Consider the following 23,480-nt stretch of genomic DNA (forward strand, 5'->3'; position numbering starts at 1 on the left):
TTTTTTGACAACATGGACCGAAGTGAGTGTTTCCCGAGGACACACCTCTGACATTAAAGAGAGCGGTTTGGACAACAGTGAACAAAGTAACAGCCGCACACACACAGAACATGCTTCTGGTGCGTATTTGCCCACAAATGTTGGTTTTAACATGCAGACAGCTTGTGTGAATACAGTGAGACATTGACTAGAAGCCACACACACACACACACACACACACACACACACACTCACACACTAACAAGCACTGTGATCAAGTGAGGACCCACGAGAAGAGGCTGAGAGCTGAGCTGGGCCCTGAGTCACTGTGCTGCACTTTGATTTTCTCACACATATTGTCTGAATATTATTTTTGCCCAAGTGAACACACACAAAAAAATTAAAAAGGAGTTATTTTTTCTTCTTTTTCAAAACAACGAGATACAATAGTTTTCCCTCGGGCGACGGGCTTGGCGTTAAAACTACATTCCAAAAAAATTTGAACAATTCTTCGCTAATCTACACGCAAACCACAGACGCAGAGAACGGAAAGAATCCACAAATAACACTGTTAGACATCGTTACGGGAACACTGTCGTTTTTAAAGGAGCCATGTTTTTAGTGTAAGCCTGTCTGAGTGCGAGGAAGGCGAGCCTCCACCGGGCTCCTCGTCCGCCGCACAACAGCCGAGGAGGCGCCGACACATCTAACAACGGTTAAGAGTAACAGGGAGCTGCGGCGCCGACGTGACCTTGGAGCTAATGAGCACGCAAACCGAAGGGGAACTGAAAAAAAAAGCACATGCCAGCGGTGAGTTAAGTTTAGATCATCGACTTCGACAGCCGGATCATTTTCTGTCCGCTCGTCACATCCCAAACTTTAGATGAGCAAAAAACGCAAACATGATTTTCCCAGAATGATGCTGCATTCATGTCGTGTGGGAATAACATCCAACATCCACTTCGAGGCTCTTGCACAGACTTTATTTTCACCTGACCAGCTTCATCTCACAAAAACATCACCACAAACCAAACCTCCAGCAAAGTCTCCGGCAACACTACAATAAAAAAAATTTAAAAAAGTGGTATACATCATTTCCTACAGTTCCATCTCCAAAAAAACACAAATTCACACAGTACATATCAACTGATGGCTACACAAACTATGTAGTTCATATCTCCTGTCTTTCCCATGGGACATGAATGCAGCATTCCACATTATGTTTTCTCTCCTTCTTATGAAATGCTTGTCTACGGGACGTCTCAGCACCCACGGGCGCCAAACCCTCAAAGCTCAGAGAGTGAGTTCAGCTCTTGACCAGTCTCATCAGGATGGAATGTTACAGTCATCACACTGCTGCCCCCCCGTGCCGTCGCTCACTGCTTGACCTCGGGGCTGTAGTCGGGACGCCGCGTCTGGATGATCTTGGGCCGCTGGGGGCGGGGCTTGTCGTCCTGGTCGCTGTCGTCGGGGGCCGAGCTGTCGCCGCGCTCGTCCTCGCAGACGTGGACGACCACGCTGGGGGTGGTGGGCGTGGCGGTGTGGAGCTCATATTTGTCCCCTGGGAATCGCACGGGGGAAGAAAAGGCTCGGTGAGAGATGTGGGACAGTAAAAGCATCGCAGCTCTGTCACATTGTGTGATGCACCATACCTGGTCCGAGCTTTGAGATGGCACACAGCAGGTCGTAGTTGACGACGGGCATAGCGTCTTGAGACTGCTCCCAGCCGACGGGAGGGGAGGCCGGGGGGGAGATCAGGAACTGCTTATCGGGCTTGGGAGGCTCCAGCCGAGGACTCCCTATGTGGACAGACTACAGGACAAAGGGGACAGATTTGAGTTTTGGTCCCAGTTTTCAAATAAACAGAATGACACCCAGGAACTGTGAACTCGATGCAGTTGGAGGAAAAAGATGCTTTTCGGAGACGTTACCTGGGCAAAGTAGAGTCTCATCTCTTTGCCACTGAAGTCAGTCTTATGCAGCCGCAGTCTGGCCTCCGCTGCAGCCAGAGCATCACTGAAACTGATCCTGACCCGCCGGAAAGACCTGAAGTACTGGAACTGCACTTCTGGGTCGAACGAACGGAACAAGGCCTCAAAGCTGCCCTGTGGGGGGAGACAGAAAAGGTGGAGGGAGGGGGTGAGAACACAAGTGACCATCGAAATCAGGATATTGAGACCAGCTTCTGCATCCTCCTCCTCTACTTCCACTCAATTTATTCCCTTGAGCTCTTTTTTCTCCTCTTATCTAAAAATACTGAGCACTGCCAGCCACAGGCCGCCATGAACACAGCTCTGGCACTTGAAGCCGCTCGGAATAAAAATGATAAAAATAGCCTCTTCTACCAGCCGCTATATCTGACGCCTCGCTTTGCTCAAGACTGTGTGTGTGTGTGTGTGTGTGTGTGTGTGTGTGTGTGTGTGTGTGTGTGTGTGTGTGTGTGTGTGTGTGTGTGTGCTCACTTTTAAATGAACAATAGCTACAGAAGCTAATTAAGAGAAAAAAAAATGTACTTGAAAAGTGACCTTGGCTCCAAGAGGACGCACCCCATACCACTATTTCATCAACTACCAATCAAAAGCAGTCAGGGTGCACACAACAAGACAAAGGGATGAGCTGTAGTGGAGCCCAGTCATGATGCTCGGTTCCCACAGTATCATCACGTCTGCCCAGCGCAGCCACACAACTGCTGGTTAAGTGCTTCACAGCTTCACTTCAGCTCCTGTGACGCTTTCGCTGCATCCAGTCATACAAGTTTGGAGAAAGATTGGCTGTTTGTGTGAAAATATAGAATCTTTAGGGGCTGGCAGCCTTCTGGTTTCAGTTTCTAGATTGACCAATCATGTGTGAGCAGACTTGGCTTGCCTGCTGGTAAACAGTTCATGTGGAGAGCAAATAGGTGGAACATATTGACCGATATGCCACAGCTATCGGCTTTTTAATTTATGCTGATAGCTGCAAATCGAGAGCAGCTGAAATGTTGTCTGGACCTAAAACACCTAGAAAAAGTATCGAGGTTTGTGTTTTGTGTGGAGAAACTTTAGACTCGGGTGGACATTCAATCTATAATAAAAAAAAAAACGATATATTTTTCCACTGTATTTTTATCAAAGAAAAACAACATGTCAGTGTAACATTATATAATTAGAACCTTTATCAGCAGGACTGTTTTAGCTGAATTTGTCCAATAAGCGGACTTAAAATGATAAGTGGTGTTTCAGTCGTCACAGTTCGAGGATGTGGATAAAAATAGTGTTGCCTCCTACAGTCATCAGTCAGCATGCTGTGCCCACTGCACTGCAACACAAGAGCAATCACCGAGCGTGGACTTGTGCACTGAGTCATGGACGAATCAAAGGAGGAAGAAGAACAAAGTGTGGCCTTAGGAGGTCAGGTCCCTCATTATCCCAACCCCTCGCCACAATCTTTATAGACGCTCCCTGCAGAGTCTCCACAGGAATTCACAGTACATGACAGAGTAATTCAACATGAGTAGTGTAATTGTATCCGACCTATTTAAATGTGAATACCTATGACACCTCAGATCATTACTTCACATGATGACTGCTGATTCAGTCGTTTTTCGGACTTTGCGTATTATGTGAGCATGGAGCTGAGTCTGAATCAAGCACATGACTCAAAATGGCAAATAACCTTCAACGAGCCACTGTACAATCCTGTTGGAATAAAATCTGGATGAGTTTTGATACGATTGATTGAAAACGAAAATAGCTGCGGGCCTTTTGACACTGACAGGAACTAGGTTCAAGGAAAACATGACGTGCTCTTCAGAACTTGTGACATGGTTCTGGTGCCGGTCAATCGCATTATATCGAGGGCTGAGCCGTAAAAACAGCACAGATTCAATGATGATTCATTTCAAGGAAGCTTGACCGCTCTCTTACCTGCGCCTCAGGACGACTGAACACTTCCTGGTTAGTCACGGAGGCGACCAAGCAGAAGCGGTTACACTTCGTGGTCTTGATGTGCATGATGGGCGATCCCAGGAGCCGAAGCCGTTTCCACCTGATGCCTGAGGTCAGAGTGCAACGGGACGCTGAGACGGACTTCAACGGCGGTGAGGGCGATGGGGGTGATGATGATGAAGAGGAGGGGGGGAATCGGTGGAGCGTTGCCTTCCCCAGGGTGACAGACAAGCAGGAAGTAACAGATGCTCCCCAACAGGAAACAGCTCAGCTCTTGTCCACCTCTGGCTCCCTGCACATGGATCTTCTTTTGTATCCGTAAAACGTTCGTCTTCTTTTGTCGTCACAAGGGAAACTTTGCAAGACACACTACCCCTGCATTCAAACCTCAATCAACACAGAGCCTCCTAACCCACATTCCAAGGTTATCTAGTCATCTGCTGCAACACTCGCAAAAAATAGGCAAAATCCTGTGTCTGTCAGTCGGCCTCGGGGAGCGAGCTCTGCAGCCGCCTGCAAACTGGAGGAATTTTCCAGAGATTTGGGTGTGGAGAGCTGGAAATGTCACTCAGTCTCTACTGAGCTCAGCCTCTCTCTCTCTCTCTCTCTCTCCTCCTGCTACACAGCCGCTTAAATGAGCCCCTGCCAGTCGATGACGCATTACCCACAATCCCATCCCCTCCTCTTCCTGTGTCATTCAGCCGTTCTTTCATGGCAAGCCAATCGCCTGTGGAAAGGGGAGGGACAGTCTGGTACTTTTTTTTTTCCATCCTATCGCTCGACTGATAGATACAAGCTAATGCTGACTAATCAGACATAAAGAGGGCCTGTGTGTGTGTGTGTGTGTGTGTGTGTGTGTGTGTGTGTGTGTGTGTGTGTATAGAGAGAGAGAGAGAGACTGGAAAATAATGACATCACTATTGAGCAAACAAAAAGCCCTGATCCGCTTTCTGTTGCATTTCATCTCAAGACAAAAAAATCCTTTGTTTGAACGGAAACTATGTGACAATGAGCCTTTCACCTCCCGGTTTCCCACAGAGCCTCATCACCTGACTGCTGAGTGCACAGGGCAAGATGTGGAAACATGTCAACCTCAGTAAATATGAATGAGGCAGAGAGAGCAAGACAGAAAGAGAGAGAGAGAGAGAGAGAGAGAGAGAGAGAGAGAGAGAGAGAGAGAGAGAGAGAGAGAGAGAGAGAGAGAGAGAGAGCGCGCGCAGCAGCAGCAGCAAACAGACAAAGGGAGAGAAAGAGACGGCTGGTAGGAAGAATGTAGGATGGAGGGATGAAGGGATACAAAGCAAGAGGCGAGCGCGCTGCTGCTCATGGAAAGTATGCAGTTTGATAACATGCTTTTATGAGGTATTAATAGCAGAGAGCTTGAAGTGGAGGGAAAGTGTGTGTGTGTGTGTGGGTGCAGTTGGAAAAACACAGCCAACACTTGCACCTGTGTGTTGGAGAACTTCGTGGTCGCGAGCAGGACAGCGACACGTTCCGGTTTGTTGCGTCTGATCCTCTACAAAGTCCGACATTTAACATCTGGAGGAGATAAAAGCTTTTATGCTCACACTTAGCGGAACATTAATTATTCAATTAACGGCACTAGAAAGGCATCTGGCATGTATTAATCTTGGATTAGCATGTGGTCCGTGAATTGTTGGCCCATTAGAAGATGTCATGGGGTGGATCTAACCACAAGTCCTTTATGGTATATCATGCACATCATCTCCTATACATTTAAATGAAATATATATATATATATATATTTTTCCATTCGACCGCCTTCCACTTCTTTTATTGACAGATTGATGGATTCTGAGTTCTCGTCTGCACGGAGATATTTTGTTAGAGGGAGGTCGCGTGGATGGAGCTTTTTATTTTGTTGCCCCTTGGCAGGCTTGCGGCTGTTCAGCCAATCAAAATGAAAGCAGGCTTTTAAGGAGTCCTCTTAAGGATAACAGATAATGCATGTTTCAGTCAGAGGCTCATCTTGAGGCTGCATCACAGGCAGTTTGAGATAAATAACTCAAAATCCTCTAAAGCTTCTCTAGTAGACTGGCAGATTCAGTATAGTATACCATATACCTATATATAAATCGTAAATGGACTGTATTATAGAGCACTTTCCGTCTTATAGACCATTGAAAGCACTTTACAGGGTGAGCCTGGGATCAAACCACCAACTTTCTACTTAATGGAACGACCCTCTCTACCTCCTGAGCAGCAGCCACCCGCATTCAACTTCTGTTCACATGGAAACCTTCTCCCCTTCGGCCTTTAAAGATCTGCTTCCGCAGGGACCTCCTCCTCGTTGTGGAGGAGCCTTTGAGGCACGAAGCTTCCAACTAAACCCAGACATGCTTTCCTGGATATGACATTTCACTGCAAGGCTTTTTAAATACATTATATACATTGTATAATACATTGTAACACATCGACATCAGCACAATGCCTTTGTGTTCTGTTTACACGGGTCTGTTTTCAGTCTGAACACTCAAATTCGCACAAGCAGACACTTTAGAGGACGAAGCGGTCTGCTCCTTGACCTGTTGGTGGAAACTGGAGCAACTGGAGGAATCCCGGACAAGACACACAAAGACAAAGGGACCTCAGGGGAGTTGACCCTGGGACCTTCTGGCCGTGAGGTGGCGGCTAACACAGACTGCGGTGACCTAACAGTCTCCGTGGCTATTTAGACGCTTGAGTAAATCTCATCCATGTACAGGCAGTGACACCTGGCAGGTTGTCTGGCTGGAACGAGTCTATCCTTTGCTATTAGACCAACGTGTAGACGTTCTGTTCAGGATCACTAAGGCCCCTGAGCGCGGTGTTAATACACAGGGAATTGACTAAAAGCACTGTCCTGTGTGTGTGTGTATGTGTGTGCTGAATGGAAAATGTGTGTGTGGAAAGTAAAGTGGTGTAATGTTGATGAGCCTCCTGACAGTGAAACTGATGCTCTCATGTAAGTGCTGTTTGTTGATGTTAAACATTACCATGTGAGTAAGTGTGTGGAAGGTGCTAATCATCTCCAGACCTCAACCTCACCCTGGTGTGTGTGTGTGTGTGTGTGTGTGTGTGTGTGTGTGTGTGTGTGTGTGTGTGTGTGTGTGTGTGTGTGTGTGTGTGTGTGTGTGTGTGTGTGTGTGTGTGTGTGTGTGTGAGTGTGTGTGTGAGTGAGTGTGTGAGTGAGAGAGTGTGTGTGTGTGAGTGAGAGAGTGTGTGTGTGTGTGTGTGTGAGTGAGAGAGAGTGTGTGTGTGTGTGAGAGAGTGTGTGTGTGTGTGTGTGTGAGAGAGTGTGTGTGTGAGTGTGAGTAGGAGCGCGCATGTCCTGCATTTTTTCCATCACGCTGTGTTTTTTTTTTCATCTTCCTATTTTTTCCATTCCCTCACTTGACAGACAGGCAACACCCCCCCCACCCCCACCCCCACACACACATAAAGACAGGTGTGCACATGCACAGTGCACACACGAACAAATCTCGAATGCTTACCACATACTGGACACAGTGTTGTGTTACCAGCCAGCTGCTACATTGTTATTGCATCATGCTCTTCTTTCCAACACCGAGGCGATGGTTGATACTGGTGGGAGCCACAGCTTCGCCCACACTGGCAAATAAAAAATACTGAATATAACTGAAGTAGCAGCAAGATGGTGGATCACACTGATTACCATCGAGCGTTAACTTATTTGATGACTCATGTTTCTCACAGTCAGATTGATGGAGCTCTGCAGTGATGGTTGTCTTTCTGAAATCAAGCCACTCCAGCTGCATCTGGCAACATTCATCTTATAACTTTTGGACCAAATCAAGTTTAACTGTGGCTTACACCCCCCTCAGCGTTGTCAGTTTCTATGTCTTTGTCTCCCCAATTAAAATTCCAGCTACACCATCTTTATTTTTAAACCCCAACCACTGTCCTGACACAAAGCCCGGTCTCATCAAGGTTACACAGGCCTGACTCCTGTGACAGGCTCCTTCCTTGTGGCTTGAACAAAATCCCATATCTGAGCAGGAAACGAGCGCCTGCAGCACAGTGACACATCGGTGCCTGTTCCAGCTCTGCCTCTGTGTCACTGAACTTATGGAGAAAAACAACAGCAGATCTAGATAATGCAAACGCTGAGTCAGCGCTTGTCCAGCAAAACATTCAGATTTTCCATTTGGGCCGAAACTTCCTTGTCCCATGTGGGTTACCTGGTAAGGGTTCGTTTACATACTTGTCATCAGGGTGGTTGGAAACATGATTCACATCTATCTTTGTTTAACCCGTTTATCCTGTTGTGTAAGACTGTCGACTAATGCTGATATTCACTGTGCTGAGAACTGTGATCACACATTTCATCACACACACTCTCACTCACTGTCCTGATTAAAATCAGAATAATAAGTCTGAGATTGGAATTTGATTACATCTCTCGTCTTGGTGACTACATCCACAGCTGCAACAGGGTGCGTCCGGCTGGAAAAGTCCCGGAAATTTGCCTGACTTTCCAGACCTGCATCAGAGTTTTCCCTGACCTGAATCTGTTCTTCCATGCTGGTTTATTAATACTGGCGGCTCTGAGCTGAAACCAGTTTAACTTGCACATCACACTGGAAAATATATTCCATACTTTCTGTTAACGGACCTAAAATGTTCTTCTCTCTCCGGACAATATATTCTCAGACTTCCTCTGCTATATATATATATATATATATATATATAATTATCATCATTATAATAACCACTCTGACAGTGATTGAATAAAAGAGTTTATACATAGACAGATGCCCACCCTGACTCTGTTCTCTTTAAACTCACTTTGTAAAGTGCCTATACAATGTATGTAGGTTTATAAAAAAGGGGAATTGAATTACTGAATGTGTGACATCATATGTCATTTCTGCCATTTCTTGTTACTTCTCAGCTGAAAGACAAAGTCCAGACCATGAGTATTATCAGAGTTTTTCAGGTTCTGAGCTTCAGCACAGTCGTTTTGTAATAAAGTATAACTTAAAGTGCCATGTCTCAGCTTTAAGTCCAGTAGGTTTATACCAATATATAAAAGAACAGTGCAGTTAAACAAAATCATTATATTTAATATCTGTCAGGTCAGGTCTGTATGCATTTGGACAGTGACACCATTTTTGGAATCTGCCTCTGCACTCTCTGCTCGACAAACAGCTACAGTTAGCCATCTTATCTTATTCCATCCCTCTCACCCAACACTTAAGTACAACCGTTTGTGTTTTCACAAATTCCATGGGCGGTCACACACACCTCAGTGGAATATTCTGCCATATGATACATCAGCTGACCTTCAAAACTTTGCCAATGCCCCGTGGAAAAGCAGCAGGATCCTGGAATAAACGAAGGAAGAAAACATCTCCTCTCTTCACCTCGTTGTTTTTCCTTTTCCATCAACGTCAGCAGACTCCACCCTGGCTCATCTCACAACCCCCCTGCATGCATATGTCTGGCAAAATGCCTGTGTGTACCAGCAATCGGTTAAGTATGTGTTTAACGGGCTGTCATGTTCCCACAGGATCCCACAGATGAGCCGTGACTGTTACGGTGGCTTTTGTTGGGCGACAGCTTGGCAAGAAACATTATATTTAGTGCAAACCAAGAAACCAGAAACAAAGAAAGGGTAGAGTTGTTTTTCCCACTGTCTGACTTTTGTTCTCCAGTCTTGAATCCTGATATTTTTTAAACCCACTATCGATCATGAAATGCCCACAGTGGGATTAATAAAGTTGTTTGAATTGAATAAAATTAAACTTTAGGAAGTTCAGCTTTTAAGCAACTCACGACTGAAGTGTTTTGTTGACATAACAGTGTGTGTGTTTTAACTATTACCTCCATCTAGTGGTCTGAATGACTGAAAAGAAATCTCAATATTGTTGTTGTTTTGTTTTGTTTTTCCTCCCACCACTTGGGGGAGTAGTGCCGCTGTCAGCCAGGCAAGAGGTGTATATAATCAGTGGGGTTATCTGACCCAGGTGTTGGCTGAAGGTAAGCAGCAAACAGTTTTGACCGTGTGGGAAAGGATGCAAAGGAAAAGGTTGATTTGTTTGTGTATGTTTTTGGAAAATACATTTATCAAGAGTACAAGTGGTTCTGCTCTCTTTTATTTGGAAACTGGACAGAACAATTACTCAGCAACCATGGTAAGTAAATGTGGAGCCTCAGGACAGCAAAAGGAACGTCTCAATAGGCAGCAAGTCTACGACATCATCTGCGCAACTTCAAGCAGAAGGGGCTGCACTCATGGCACGGGCTGCAGCGCTACAGGAAAAACACACCTTGGAGGAGCAAGTGGAGCAACTAAGAAGGAAAAAAGAGCAACTTGAAACTGAAATGGCAGCATCGACAGCAAAATGATCAGAGTTAAATGCCTCATATCATGGCGGTGTTCCAAAGGCACATTCGACAACAGAGGAGATTGTTTGTACTATCTGGAGCAATTCACTAGGGGGCAGCCTAGAGATCTGGTGTGCAGCTGCCAACACATGGCTCCAGAAAGAGGTTATGCTGTGGCCAGAGACCTCCTTGGAAATTAAAGGTCACAGCTGCCTCTGTGGACAAAATCATTGGATGGCCTGCTGTTCAGGCAGAAGATAGTAAAGGGCTACAGGCCTCTGCATTGTTTCTACGAGAATGTTGCAACGCCATGGAGGAACTGCAGTATTTAGATGAACTCAATGTGCCTGAAAACATGAAAACAATAATGCAGAAACTTCCTTACAAGCTCGGAGAGAAATGGAGAGTGACTGCATGTGACATCTCTGAAACCCAAGGTCGCAGATCTGTTATCAAGTTCATTGAGTACCAAGTCAAAATCCTTTCTGATCCAATCTTTGGCGACATCCAGGAGACTCGAGCTGGTATAAATAAAAGAAGCAACAAGGCAAAGTTGGAGCAGTTCAAAAGAAACCTGCTGTCTTTATGTCTATTGAACCAGAAACAACACAAAGTATCACACCTACAATCTTAGACATTGTTTCCTGTCTGTACTTTACCGATGGACACACATTGGAGCATTGTCCACAATTAAGAAAACAAACTCATCGGGAAAAACTGGACTTCCTGAAGGAGTTTGCTTTGGTTGCCTGCGCATAGGACACATGAGCAAGGATTGCGGTAAGCGCCTATCATGCAAAGTTGTCTTACCTGTCAATGTTAAGTGTACAAAGGGAAACAAAATCATTCAAACTTGTGCGTTTCTGGATCCAGGAAGTACAGACACTTTATGTTCTGGAGGTTTCAATCTCACAAAGTGGATCAGCAACAGTCATGAGGTGCTATCGGTAATTCCAGAAGAACATAGATCCAAGAACTTCAAGGAGTTGGATCTAGACCGAGACAAGCTGCCAATTGAACGAGCCCCTTGGACTATAATGGTGCATTGAGACGGACACCTTCAAGTTCAAATTTAACATCCGAGAGCAACCACACACAATTTGATCTCTGATCAGTTCCGTCTATGATCCATCGGAATTCTTGGCCCCTTTCACAATCCCAGCTAAGATGATTCTGCAAGACCTGTGTATGGTTGATATGATCCAATACCCAAATCCTTTCAACAGAACGGGAACAGATGGTTGGAAGATCTTGAAAGACTGGCCAAAGGGTCACTACAGCTGTCACTCAAAGAGAGCTACAGGACGTGTGTGTGGGCGTGCACAGCAGCTCACCAGACCCCATGAAAGAAATGACGATCAAGCGTTTCTTTGCAAAATAACACAACAGACTATTGTAATAAATGCGTAATGAATCCGAGAGCACCACTCGTACACTCGGCTATCATCGGCTACACTAACATGTACGCAACACAATAACACGTTAGCAAACGTTGAGCCTAACAAAGTGCTACACAGCATTTAGCTTCTTACCTTGAGGATGCCTTCCCCGAACAGGTCCTCCGGCACTCTGCAGGCGATCAGGGCGTTTGGCAAATCTGTGAACTTCACATCTACCGTCGCCTCCTCCGCGCCGCCCTTCTTCGACCGCTGCATCTCGACTCCCGGTGGTTTTCTCTTGTGTGTTCTCTTGTCTGGAAAACACAGGAGCCGCAAATCAGAAATCCACATTCAAAAAGTTAGCTAGCAAGCTAACGTCCCCCCCCCATCAATGACTTTCTAAGTGTCAAAAGCTGACGTAGTGGCTTGCGCTAGTTTTAATTGAGTGTTCTACGCACCAATAAAGTGGTTATTTCATGTTTAACGCAGCCCAGTTTACGACGTTTCCATCCACACAGCTAACGGAGCCCAAAGCTTCAAAGCGGCTCTCGGTGTATTAGCTCACAAGCTGCACTAAGCTGGGCTAGCTGGGACGTTATGCTAACCAGGAAGCTGGAATAACGCCGCTGAACGAGCTGGACGCCCGATATCCCGCGGGTTTCTCCTGCCGCGTGGCTCTGGGTGGAGGTGGTCGCTCGGCAGGAGGTGTTGTCTCAAACCGAAACACTCAGATATTCTTTGGTATTAACTATAAATAAACCTCCTGGGGTAATTTGGTTAGCATGACGCACAGGATCAGGGAGATGACGTCAGGCCAGCAGCAGCAGCTTCTTCTTCTTCTACTTCTTTTTGTTGTTTTAATGGTGGTTGGCACCTAACGTTAAAAGGTGCAATACCGCCACCTACTAGGCTGGAGGGTGGGTCAGAGTGTTTGGTCTTCGGAAATACATACAAACAACAAACAAACAAAACTTAACTTAAACTTAGATCCTCTTCATTAAACCAGTTTCTTTTAAAAACTCAAACAATCTTATACTTTTACCTTCTCCAATATTAAACAAATTCTTCAGGTTGAACTCGTCCACCCCAGATTTCCTCAGCTCCTTTTGGAGTTTTTCTCTCTGTGTGTTATATGTTTGGCATTGACAGATGACCTGCTCCACAGTTTCCTCCCCTAAACCACATTCACACTGTCCTGGTGGACGTTTCCCTATTAAGTGCATTGTTTGATTTAGTCCTGTGTGTCCTATTCTTGGCCTTGATATAACGGTTTGTTCTCTAGTGTTGTTTCCCTGTTGTTTTCATCTGCATGTCATCTGTCAATGCCAGAAATATAACACACACACAGAGAGAAACACTACACACGGAGCTGAGGAAATGTGGGGTGGAAGAGTTCAACCTGAAGAATTTGTTTAATATTGGAGAAGGTAAAAGTATTATTTACGTTTTTAAAATAAACTGGTGTAATGAAGAGGATCTAAGTTTAAGTTAGATTTTTGTTTTGTTTGTATGTATTGCCGCAGACCAAACACTCTGACCCACACTCCAGCCTGGTAGGTGGCGGTAATGCGCCTTTTAACGTTAGGTGCCACCCTCCATTAAACAACAAAAAGAATAAGAAGAAGAAAGCGCGATGTTCAAATCTGTTTCCGGTTTCATTCGGTGCGCCAGACATGGAGCCGCTTCATAACAGGTAAAAGTCTTCCTGCCTTTTTCACAGTGAAATCACGCTGTTTTATAAATCGCATTTACCTTCATGACAACTTAACGACCGGGTTCAGTCCACAGCGTGTTTCTGTGCTGCTTAATACACGATACTTCCCGCTGTTACCCGTATGAAGACACGACTCAACCAAACAACATTCAGCAATCGCGTAGTTGAACTTCACGCCGCTTTTTGTGACATGTGCCAAACTGATAAATGGCCAAACGAGATCATTTATACATCTTTATCCTCCTTTAAATTCGGCGTAGATAATATACCACGGGAGAACTTAACTAAATCGAAATTGTGACATTTGTATGCCTCTTCTCTTGTCTCTCAGGCGTGTTCCTCCAAAATAAAACAATAACAGAAGCCTAAACGGACCCTCAACGTGTACAATCAAGTGTTTTGTGTCTAATTCTACTGACGAAATCAAGTTTTAACCAAGGTTTCTTATTGAATTTCACTTAATGATTTATATATAAACAAGAAAGATGTCCACGTACAGTATCAGATTGTGATGCCTCTTTACTATGTTATTGTGAGGAGAACTTAATGAAGCTTGTTACTTTATTCTTGTTTCTAAATAAAAACGAATTCAATAGAAGCCACCTGGTTTTTATCTTATTCTTGATCCAAAATATTTGTGGAATTGCTTGGTTGTTATAAAAGTGTACAAATTCATCATTTAAGAGAATAAACTGATGTCATGGTGGTGACCTGTGTGTGATTTCCAGTGTGGTGAGAACTCCCCTCAACAGTGTCATTGTTCAGAGGAGGAGCAAAACCAAGAGCTACCGGCAGTCGTACCGCAGCTGCTTAGGTGCCGCCTCACGGCTCGGCCTGACGCCAGCGCTAACCGCACGGAGGCTCAACACCAGCAGAAGAGCTCCAAAGTCCCATAATATCAGCGTGAGTCCAACCGTCCCATTATTATCCATGTTTTAAAATCAATCTTTGCACAACATGTACAGAATGGTCATCCTCTCTTTCTCTTTGCCACAGGAGAAGGTGAATCCGGAGCATCTGGCCTTGCTGTTGAAAACGGAGTGGAAGCTGTCGTACGTCAGTCCTCTGTACATGTTCAGGCACACCCAGCTGAAGAGCTACTCCAGGCAGCTGTCTGCGTTCATTGCTGCGGAGAAGCAGCAGGGCTTGGCGGTGGAAGTGGAGGGACTGCAGAGTGGTTTCAGGGTCGCTCTCTCTGTGGTGCAGGGGTTGACGGAGACGGACGATGACGCTGAGACTGTCCTCATACAGGTGAGCACAGGACTCTGTCGAAGCGTGGAGGCTTTTCAGGCTGACTTTGTCACATGGATTTAGTTTTTTCATTCTAAAGCCAGTCGTGGTACATGGTTCAGTATATTCCACATTAGTTACTCAGGAAAAATAATACACAATTCATGCTGCAGCACTTCAAGATCAGACAATCAGCCGAATCTGTGTGAGATCCTTGTATTCTTTGTTTATAACTGTTACCTTTGCCCCAACAGATCCATGCAAACCCTTTGTTCGCCAGACAGGACGAACCCCAGAGGTCGGTGTGGAGCGGCTGGCTGACCTGCATCAACGGCAACACGGATTACCTGCACTCCCTTCCCAAAGACTTCACCTGTCTGCCGCTCTTCGGCTGCAGCGGCTCCGAGTATCTCAGTGGTTTGGTCAAATCCTGGTTCCAGCAAACATTTGACTGCTGCTTCGGGCCCCTGGAAATAAACCACACCAGTTTGCAGTGGCTGGTGGCTCTATGGACTAACTGCCACACGGAATCCAGCATTCAGCACCTCAAAATGATCTGGACTCTCCCCGTTGTGCCACCGGTGCAGATCACCTACACGGTTAACCCCCAAGATGCCTGGGAGCTGTGGTGCAGTGTGAGGACGGGTCAGCAGAAGGAGAATGAGGAAGAGGAGGAGGGGAGTAGTATTGATATTAAGGAGGTGATGAGGCTCATGCAGGGGCTGAAGGGACATTTCTTCAGACACTTCAGGCTGGATCTGTCGGCAGGAAGTTTGAGGCAGGTCACGACAGCCCTGGGCTCAGCCAAGTGTAACGGCAGGATCAAGGTACGATGTGGCAGAAATGGCTGTTCTCATAAAGTTTTTCACAAGATCGATTTTTCGTTTCACCGTCTTTTGAGCAAACACAATAATAATTGTTCCCCTTTTCTTTCAGATCTCCAACAGCAGGTACATGATCACCACCCTGACTCTACTGACAGAGTGTGCCCTCCTCAAAATGCCCATCTGAGCAATAACGACTTTAACAGGAACTGCAATGTTGCAAAAGCAGCATTCATTTGAGAGACAGCTTCTCCCAGGACTGGACACGCTGCTTTTATATTACAATCCCTTCGTTTTTTGTTATTTTTTAACAACCATGCTAAACTTTTTTTAATAAAATAACTTTTTTTTCACGACAGAGCGGAAATGCATTTTTTCACCATTTTAAAATCCTGGAGAAATTTTCCTTTCAACCAGACTACAATTTAAACGCATGTAATCTTGTGGTTGTAATTACTGTTACTATTATGTTTTTAGGAAAAAGTTCTTATGTTCCAACTTCTTAACCCTGTTGTCTACTTTGTCTGTTAAGCAAAAATGCTTAGGTTCCACCCTTTCTTGTAAATACTATATTTGACATATTTGTTAACTTTATCTTGTCATTCTTAATTGTTAATAAAAGCTAAAAATGTCAATGCGTTTGGGCATAATGTACAGGTTCCAAGTGGGTTTGTAGTTTTTCAATCGGTTGATGAGGGACGCCTCAAGAAATTCAAACAACTCCAGACCAACTTATTCTGTTTTTCATTTCTTTTATTGTTTCTCAAAAGAAAATCTGGCAACTTAAACTCCATAGACACAGCTCAAATGAGGTTATCAAAACAATAGAAACAATGAGGGAGTAATGAGAATACAAGCTCATTGAAAACCAAACCTTGCATCTGAAACATTACTGTATATTGCACTGTAAGTAAAAGGCAAACACAACAAAAGCAACTTGTGATCAACTTATTCTGTGTAGATATTGGACATTATAATGCGCAGCATCGCCTTTGTGTTGTATATTGCAACACTGACACTTCTAAATGCACAAGGACAATAGCAAGGGTGGAGGACTCACAAATCGCTGCTCCATTATGCTCTTTAATGACAGGACTGGTTTCTCTTTTGGTATCTGAGCTTCCAATGGTAGTAATTAAGTTGACAGCAGATGCTCGTCCTGCCAGTAAAGTGCACCGTGTGGCTGAGGATTATGGGAATCTGTAATCAACAGTTGTGGTTAATTTCAAAGTAGAGGTAAACAGATGGAATATTTAGCTTTAGCCATGTGATATGTGTTGTGTATGATTAAGAACTCCCGCTCAGAGTGGAAAAATACTTTTGTTTAAACCGCCATTCAGTGTGCAAGACTTCAAAAACACATTGTGTGTTTGCTCTGGCGCTTCAATGGCACATAAACTCGCCAAACTTCACAGGTACATAAAAAAATACCCCAAAGCAATGAGACTGGGGAACAGTGTTAACCTCCCACTCTGCTGCCTTCAGTGTTTACATAATATTTACTTTTGTGTGGGTATTTACAGCTCCAAAAAGGGGGGTGGCTCTATATTGTAAGTGGCGCCCACACACGCCAACTTATAACAATATAAGATCAGCATTCACCAGGCAAATATACATGAGGAGACAATGACGATTGAGATATCTGTGCTCCTTTGTGGCAGCTTGGCATATTTAGCATTAGAGTCTTCACAGTACAATCCAAGAACTCAAATTCTCCACACACTCTCATACGGAATTCAGAATGTGTACTTAACCCCCCGGAAATAATGAACTGCTATTGGTTTAAAAGTATAAAACAGTTAGTACCACCGTCACAACAGATCATGCTTTAATGTTCAACATAACCCCGGTCCATAAATCAATGCACACGAGGGGCGTTGAGGGGTAAACAGCGGAGAGTAAAGTGACCTATGTAGCGATGTGATTCACAGTAAGTGGAGACTGCAGCATGCGCAGCCGCGTTAGGACGCCAAACCCAGAAAGAAGCCGCCGACGAAGCCGCTGGACATGACGATGTTCCTCTTTATGAAGTCTGTGGCCTGCGTAGGAGAGAGAGGATGAAGAATGAGTTGATAGGAGATAAAAATTAACAGATAAATCAATGAATAAGTGTTAACTGGTTGAGTGATGCTGGAGAAATGAAGCCATGGAAATAATCAGGAGTAGAGGGAATTTTAAAGGGAAATACCACCTATTAAAACCATCTACTGACCCAGCCTAAAGATCTATATATCCTGAGTATGGATACACAACCAAACATGTATCGATCTACCACCTCTCACCAGCTTGCTGTGTCATGGGTTGTGAGTGTATTACAGCCAACAGTACACTAGATGGCATTGCTGCTTTGAAGATTAAGCACCCCCCCCCCCCCCCCCCACACACACACACACAGGACGTCAAAGAAAAGGACATAAATTTAGTTTTACATATCATGAAGATGTTGGGTGAAAGTAGAGAGCAGCCCTTTTCTAGTAAACAGAAAGAAATTGATTAAGTCAACTAAAAATTGGCAAAAGCATGAAAGACAAAGCAAGCTTTGTTCCTGGTACCTTTACCTCCTCAATGAATGTGTTTATTTCAGGGACTGCTTTGTCTGCTCTCTTCTTCAAGTGTTTCTTCGCTTTATTCACGTCCTTCTCCACCTTCTTCCAGTCCACCTGTACGTAGCCACTATGATTGGCAATCTGCAGAAATGAAATAAAGTCGTATTCAAAATGGATATATTCAAAAACGCTTTTATTTTATTCCATAATTGTTTAAAACCCAGTTGTCCACTTTGAAGTTAAATAAGCCGTCTGGAAATATTTGGCTCCAAATCTGATATAAGCCAATGTGAACTGGTCTTATTTAATTATTTTTTTCAGTGCTACTGTATAAAGAGTCACCATCTGACGGATTTTGATATGTTCAAGAGAGAATTAAAGACCTGTCTACAAAATTAATTCCCTTTATGTAATTTCTACAAAAAAGTACAAAACTCTAGTAGAAAACGCAGAGGTGTGATGCACAAGCCATTTTCAAAATAGATTAAAAAGTATACAGGGAACATTTATCCTTTAGCCTTGAGTTTATTGTTTCTTGCTAGGTGCCAAAATCTGCCTTCTTTCGACACAAAGGGAGATTTTGTCCTATTGAAAATGACAAAAGCAAAAACACAGAGATGCAAGGTCATCCGTTCACATTTTTTACATCACGACGTGACAACTTTTTTGTGTCACATCAACCCTGTAGATCAAGGTATATGACCTACAGGGTTACAAGTTAACGTCTTTGGTGTAATCCAAAGATGCGGAAATACGACAATGGTAGTATTGTAACACCCCATAATATTCCAGATGGCCTTTTCTTTCTGCTGTAGAGAATGGACAGGCTGACCATCCTGCTGTGCAGATGGCATCTTCAGTTGTCAGTGGGCAAAATATGAATCTTACAAAAGGACTCGGAGACAGTGCTGATAGCACTTGCATCTAATATATCCTGTTTACACTGTATATGTTATGTTCACGTTGAATGGAATATTTCTTTTCTTTTTTCCTTGGGTTTACATTGCATATTTACTTACGTAGTACTTGCACTGATGTTTCTATTCTACTGACTCCGCTAGTAGTACCAATAAAAAGATGATCTTAATCTTTAATTGTTGAGGCTACACAAACACTGTCATGGTGCCCTTGCCTGTAATAGAAGGAAGCCTCCACCAACAGCAGTAGCAGCTATCTTCCCAACTCTCTGGAAGACATACCCAGCACACCTGTGTATGTTGAAAAGAAGGGAGGAGTGTTTAAATGGTAAAAAACAATTCAATGTGAGGAGTAAAGACAGATATTGAATGGAGGTACTTGCTTTATAGGGATGTAATTACACATCATGACTACTCAGCCATGTTATTTCTTTGGAATAAGCTGCATTGATAGCAGTATGTTTCTAACAACTTAACTCTTTTGTCAAAAATAGTATAATAACCTCAGTTGATGCAGATGTGACGGCCAGGCCTTACCGTCCGGTCACCCCTCCCATCATGAGCTGAGTGGCCACAGAATACTTCTCAGCAATGGGGCCTGAGTTTTTCCCAAACAATTTATTTACCTAATTTTGTTAAGAGTACAGACAGATATTGAAAGGAGGAACTTGATTTATAGGGATGTAATAACACATCATGAGAACTCACTCATGTTTTTTCCTTTAAAACACACCGCATTGATTAGCAGTATGTTTCTAACACATTAACAACTTGACTCTTTTGTCAGGAATAGTAGAAACAGCTGATCGGGATGGGACGCCCAGGCCTTACCATCCGGTCACCCCTCCCATCGCGATCTGAGTGGCCACAGAATACTTCTCAGCGATGGGGCCCGAGTTGTTCCCGAACACCCTGCTCCACCACTGGTGCCTCCGGGCGTATTCTGTCAGGTCCACGACCTCGTACACCTCATCTTCACTCTCCGGGTCGTCCTGACCTGCTGTGAGACAAGATCATATAAAGTTATCAACAAAACACCAGATATACTGCCACTAGCCTTGCAGAACAAATGAGAACAAGGGCTTTATATAAACAATAAATTACACTACACCTCACTTTACTCCTTATTTACATTATAAACGTATTTTCTAATTGACTACATTATTTGTATCAGGCTGTACAGGAGGCTAGCTGGTCCATTCTATGCAAATGACTAAGGAGGCTAATGCTAGCTGGCTAACGTCAAATGGCTACCAATTCATCATGAAGCACACTCGTATTTCCTTTATTGGCAGTTATACACATCAATGTCGAGGCCGTGCGTCACTGGTATCATCTCTGGTGGGGGAAGTTAGACATTTTCATCTAAATGAGGTTGATAAGGCGTTTTTTTTTAGAACAAATACCATCACCAACCTTCTCTGTTGTCCACCGTCGCCATTTTGGAGAGACCCAGCTCTCGCACCAGGATGTTGACAATGCGAGGCCACGCCCACGCGATGATGCCGTGCCACGTCAGTTCAAAATGCTTTGATCTTGCAATTTTAGCAACTTTATAACAGAAAATAATGCAACTTGCGTGAAGCGCGATTTATATTAAAATGAAACGCCACGAACTTTAGCTGCGTGGCGTGAAAGCTGCGGAGCGACCGCTTCACGAGAAAGCGACATGCAAAAGTGTCGATATATTTTATGTTTTAGTTTATTTCACTGAGTGGAAATGATGCATTCGTGAGGGGGGGGGGATGCTTTTGCACTTTGCCGCACACGTGCCGCACACAGGTTCGTGCATGTGACGCTTTTTAAAGTGTTTTCAAAGTAACCGCGATGTTGATAAATGAGTTATTTTGCAGAGGAGAATGTGAATATTTGAGATAAAAGAATGATATAGCAGGGGGAGTCATGTGGTAGGATGCGGCTGCTCCCATTGGCCGAGGAGGGGGGAGAGGGCGTGGCCACAGCGGCGCGTGGGTTCGCTTAGGTGACACAATTATAACAACTTTTATCTTCGCGGCCGAAACGCGTTTTTATTGCGAAATACTCACGCCTGGGAACTAGCGCGCAGTTATTTCGTTCAAACTGCGGCGCAGGATCACTTTGTGATGAACGATGTGACGTTTGAGGAGCCACCCGGAGAGCGCGTCTGTCCCCCCGAAAGGATTTACTACATCGAATCGCATCTTCTCATCCTGGGAGAAAAGTTTTCCGTCGTTTTGTTCCCCGCGGTTTTTCCTATTTGATTCGGCCGGAGCCGCGCGTTGTGCCGCCGCCGCGTCGCGATCTCCCATGCAGTCGTGCGGTGTGTCTCTCGCCGCCGCTGCCTGCGCTGCCGCCCGGAGTCTCGGCTCGGCTTCTTCTGGTGGTGATGAGGGAAAGAAAATGGCGGCGGGAAAAGCGAGTGAAACAGAGGAGGACTTCCCGACACTGACAGCCCCGGAGAGGGACAGTTTGGCCGGGATCGACAGGTCGGGAAAGTCGCGCCGTGCACTCACACGCGCGCCCAGTGTGAAATTAAATTGTTTTGCGCCCGTCGCATGTCGAGAATGTCCCCGATCCCCTCTGCCACTGATACTGAGCCGCCTATGTTGTCTTCTTGTTTGCAGCTCACTGTTTGGATTTCAGAAGCTTCATGAAGATGGCGCCAGAACGAAGGCCCTGTTGATGAAGGTAGCAAATCTAACTGGATGTTGTTTTACACGCCGATTGCCCCTGCACTTCCTCCAGCCTCCCCCCGCATGCACGGCGGGGAATTTGCTCTCTTAGCAGCGAGCCAGTGTGATCGCGAGTGGCCCTCTCGCTAAAGACACCAAGGCCAGCTAGCCCCTCGGTTAGCCTGTGAGCTAGCTCGCTAGTTAGCTGCATCTCATCCGATGATCGGCGACCCTGCACCTGCAGCTAGCCGAACTAGCCATGCCCCTGTCCTTCCAACTACCCTGTTAGCACCCACATATCGTAATATTCTCGAGGCTACCCCCCCCTCCCCTGTTAGCTGGCTGGCCATTCCACACAACGTATCCATGTGTGCTTGCAGTTGCACCACCAACAACACAACGTCGTCACGGTTTTGTGTAGCACACCGATCGCTGCAAACACTGCACTCTGAAAGTTTTACGCCGCCATTGGGTTGTTGTGTGGCAGCTATTACACTCACACATGTCACATTTAACACGCATGTATTCCCAAAGGGCTATAGCGTGTGTGGAAGTAACGTTAACGTAGCAGCCGTCTTCCCCTGTGCACCAGAGACAGCTTTAGCCCTGATTACGCGAGGTTAGCTACACCCCGTGTGCTGTTGCATTGCTTCGTGTTGTGTTGCATTGTGTTTTGTGTTGTTTTCGTGACACTGCATTGATCCACTGTACCCGGGGTCGATCTGGAGTCTGTGTTGAACGAGTTGACAAACGTTACAAGTAACGTTAATGGCTGGCTGCCTGTCCAAGATGGCGGGACATGGCGGAGTGACACCGATGGCAGTAGCACCAATTTGATGTGAACACGCCGCTCCTGGTCGCGCGTGTGTGTCGCTGAAGTGTTGTTTTAATGCCCCACACATGATCCCAGCTCTTTGCAGAGATGTGATCCCCTCGCGCACTAAGGTGGCGTCAGGATCCTTTGTTTACAGTCGTCATTTGCTTCTGCATGTGCTCCCTACGTGTTAAACAGTTCTACCTGTGGTCATCGCAGAGCCGGGCTAACAAAGAGCAAAAGCCCCACTTGTGGGGGGATTTATCTCGATGGTGCTCTTGACAGCTGGAGGTTTTGAGGGGGGGATCAGCCACGGATCCGCTCGCTAGGTGGTGTGGGACACCCAGGAAGTGCAGCTCCTCATCTGGGCCTTAGCTGCACAGGAGCAGCAGCAGAAAAAAGCACTGGTGTACGACACTTGCATGCTTCAACTAAACTGTGCACTTCCCAATTTCAAAGAGGAGCAAGCTCATCAACGTGCATTGCTTCTAATTCTATTTGTATTTGGAACAGTACTGATGCAATGGGTTTTTTAACAAGCTTTAACGTGTTTTTAAATGCTTTGCTTAGCAATAGTGCTCAAGTGCTCACCATCCATCTTGAAACAGCCTGGTTGTATGTAAAAGGTGTGTTTTGTGTCGTAGCCTGTGCAATCCATTCAAAAAACATGCTCCCCCTTGGTGTGTTATTTTGTGCCTTATGCAATGGATGTGTTGCCGATGGCTGTGGTTGTTATGGTTTGTCATTGTCACGTTTTCCTGTCATATTCCCACACTTGTTCACCTTGGTACGAGCAAACCCAGGTCTACAACATTACATCAGTCTCAGCATGTCTGGGTCCTCCGTTTGTCCACCGCGCACGGTCATACCAAACCAAACCCCATCCTGTGAGGGGAAAATGTTGCAGTCATCTGCACAGGGCTGACCCTAAACAATTCAAGTACGTCAGCAAATGTTGCCGGATGCACACAGAAGGCATTCTTTTCTGGACTGTGTTATAACTTTGTATATAAAGTAGATATATAACAGTTGAGTAAGTAATTTGTTGTTACAGCTCAAAGTGGCACACACGGCGAAGAAAACAGAGATTTAAGAGATATTAAACCCTCCGGGGGTAATTTTGGGTTTAGTGTCTGTTAGCACACAGAT

General features: G+C 45.1%; 4 protein-coding genes and 1 long non-coding RNA gene across 12 annotated transcripts in view; 3 read left to right on the forward strand and 2 right to left on the reverse strand.

Annotated features, from left to right (window-relative positions):
* The window catches only part of LOC117776245 (calcipressin-1-like), a 25,246-nt gene continuing 1,766 nt past the window's right edge, over positions 1-23,480 (reverse strand). The window contains exons 1-5 of one of the 5 annotated variants that reach the window (XM_034610033.1): positions 18,612-18,617; positions 11,789-11,942; positions 1,911-2,084; positions 1,632-1,791; positions 1-1,540 (exon numbers count right to left, since the gene is read on the reverse strand). In XM_034610033.1, coding sequence (XP_034465924.1) covers positions 1,356-1,540; positions 1,632-1,791; positions 1,911-2,084; positions 11,789-11,911 — 642 coding nt within the window. In that variant the 5' untranslated portion in view covers positions 11,912-11,942; positions 18,612-18,617 and the 3' untranslated portion in view covers positions 1-1,355. Of the gene's footprint in view, positions 1,541-1,631; positions 1,792-1,910; positions 2,085-3,884; positions 4,686-11,788; positions 11,953-12,093; positions 12,443-18,611; positions 18,618-23,480 lie in introns of those variants that run through there. The other 4 variants (XM_034610023.1, XM_034610013.1, XM_034610042.1 and 1 more) reach the window with 4 other exon arrangements.
* On the forward strand, positions 6,691-7,310 carry LOC117776309. The gene is made up of 3 exons (XR_004616423.1): positions 6,691-6,983; positions 7,083-7,103; positions 7,224-7,310. It is a non-coding gene; the product is annotated as an uncharacterized LOC117776309 (long non-coding RNA).
* cenpl (centromere protein L) lies at positions 13,141-16,314 on the forward strand. The gene is made up of 5 exons (XM_034609998.1): positions 13,141-13,328; positions 14,078-14,252; positions 14,346-14,600; positions 14,834-15,406; positions 15,516-16,314. Exons 1-5 carry the CDS (start codon positions 13,309-13,311, stop codon positions 15,588-15,590), a joined length of 1,098 nt encoding a protein of 365 aa, XP_034465889.1. The 5' UTR covers positions 13,141-13,308; the 3' UTR covers positions 15,591-16,314.
* LOC117776263 (FUN14 domain-containing protein 1) lies at positions 16,136-21,472 on the reverse strand. Of its 3 annotated transcripts, none has more exons than XM_034610084.1 (5): positions 20,283-21,472; positions 19,698-19,866; positions 19,082-19,157; positions 17,962-18,090; positions 16,136-17,442 (listed from the first exon to the last, which is right to left on the reverse strand). In XM_034610084.1, the coding sequence occupies exons 1-5, from the start codon at positions 20,305-20,307 to the stop codon at positions 17,365-17,367; spliced, it is 477 nt and encodes a 158-aa protein (XP_034465975.1). In that variant the 5' UTR covers positions 20,308-21,472; the 3' UTR covers positions 16,136-17,364. The 3 variants fall into 3 exon arrangements, with proteins under 3 accessions (XP_034465975.1, XP_034465956.1, XP_034465966.1); XM_034610065.1 differs by having other exon boundaries at positions 17,956-18,090; positions 20,283-20,437; XM_034610075.1 differs by having other exon boundaries at positions 17,956-18,090; positions 19,698-19,863; positions 20,283-20,432.
* Positions 20,786-23,480, forward strand: part of LOC117776223 (histone demethylase UTY-like) — a 24,488-nt gene continuing 21,793 nt past the window's right edge. The window contains exons 1-2 of one of the 2 annotated variants that reach the window (XM_034609943.1): positions 20,786-21,331; positions 21,470-21,533. In XM_034609943.1, coding sequence (XP_034465834.1) covers positions 21,153-21,331; positions 21,470-21,533 — 243 coding nt within the window. In that variant the 5' untranslated portion in view covers positions 20,786-21,152. The remainder of the gene's footprint in view (positions 21,332-21,469; positions 21,534-23,480) is intronic. The other variant, XM_034609935.1, reaches the window with a different exon arrangement.

Source organism: Hippoglossus hippoglossus, chromosome 2 (assembly GCF_009819705.1).
Source record: "Hippoglossus hippoglossus isolate fHipHip1 chromosome 2, fHipHip1.pri, whole genome shotgun sequence".
NCBI lineage: Eukaryota > Metazoa > Chordata > Actinopteri > Pleuronectiformes > Pleuronectidae > Hippoglossus > Hippoglossus hippoglossus.

Excerpts from the sequence above, each read along its gene's own strand:
- cenpl (XM_034609998.1), top strand. The coding sequence starts at position 13,309 with ATGGAGCCGCTTCATAACAG. Across the intron at positions 14,253-14,345 it reads CAAAGTCCCATAATATCAGC|GAGAAGGTGAATCCGGAGCA; the intron begins GTGAGTCCAACC and ends TCTTTGCCACAG. Across the intron at positions 15,407-15,515 it reads AGTGTAACGGCAGGATCAAG|ATCTCCAACAGCAGGTACAT; the intron begins GTACGATGTGGC and ends CTTTTCTTTCAG.
- LOC117776263 (XM_034610065.1), bottom strand. The coding sequence starts at position 20,307 with ATGGCGACGGTGGACAACAGAGAAG. Across the intron at positions 19,867-20,282 it reads GACGGTGGACAACAGAGAAG|CAGGTCAGGACGACCCGGAG; the intron begins GTTGGTGATGGT and ends CTTGTCTCACAG. Across the intron at positions 18,091-19,081 it reads GAGGCTTCCTTCTATTACAG|ATTGCCAATCATAGTGGCTA; the intron begins GCAAGGGCACCA and ends TCATTTCTGCAG.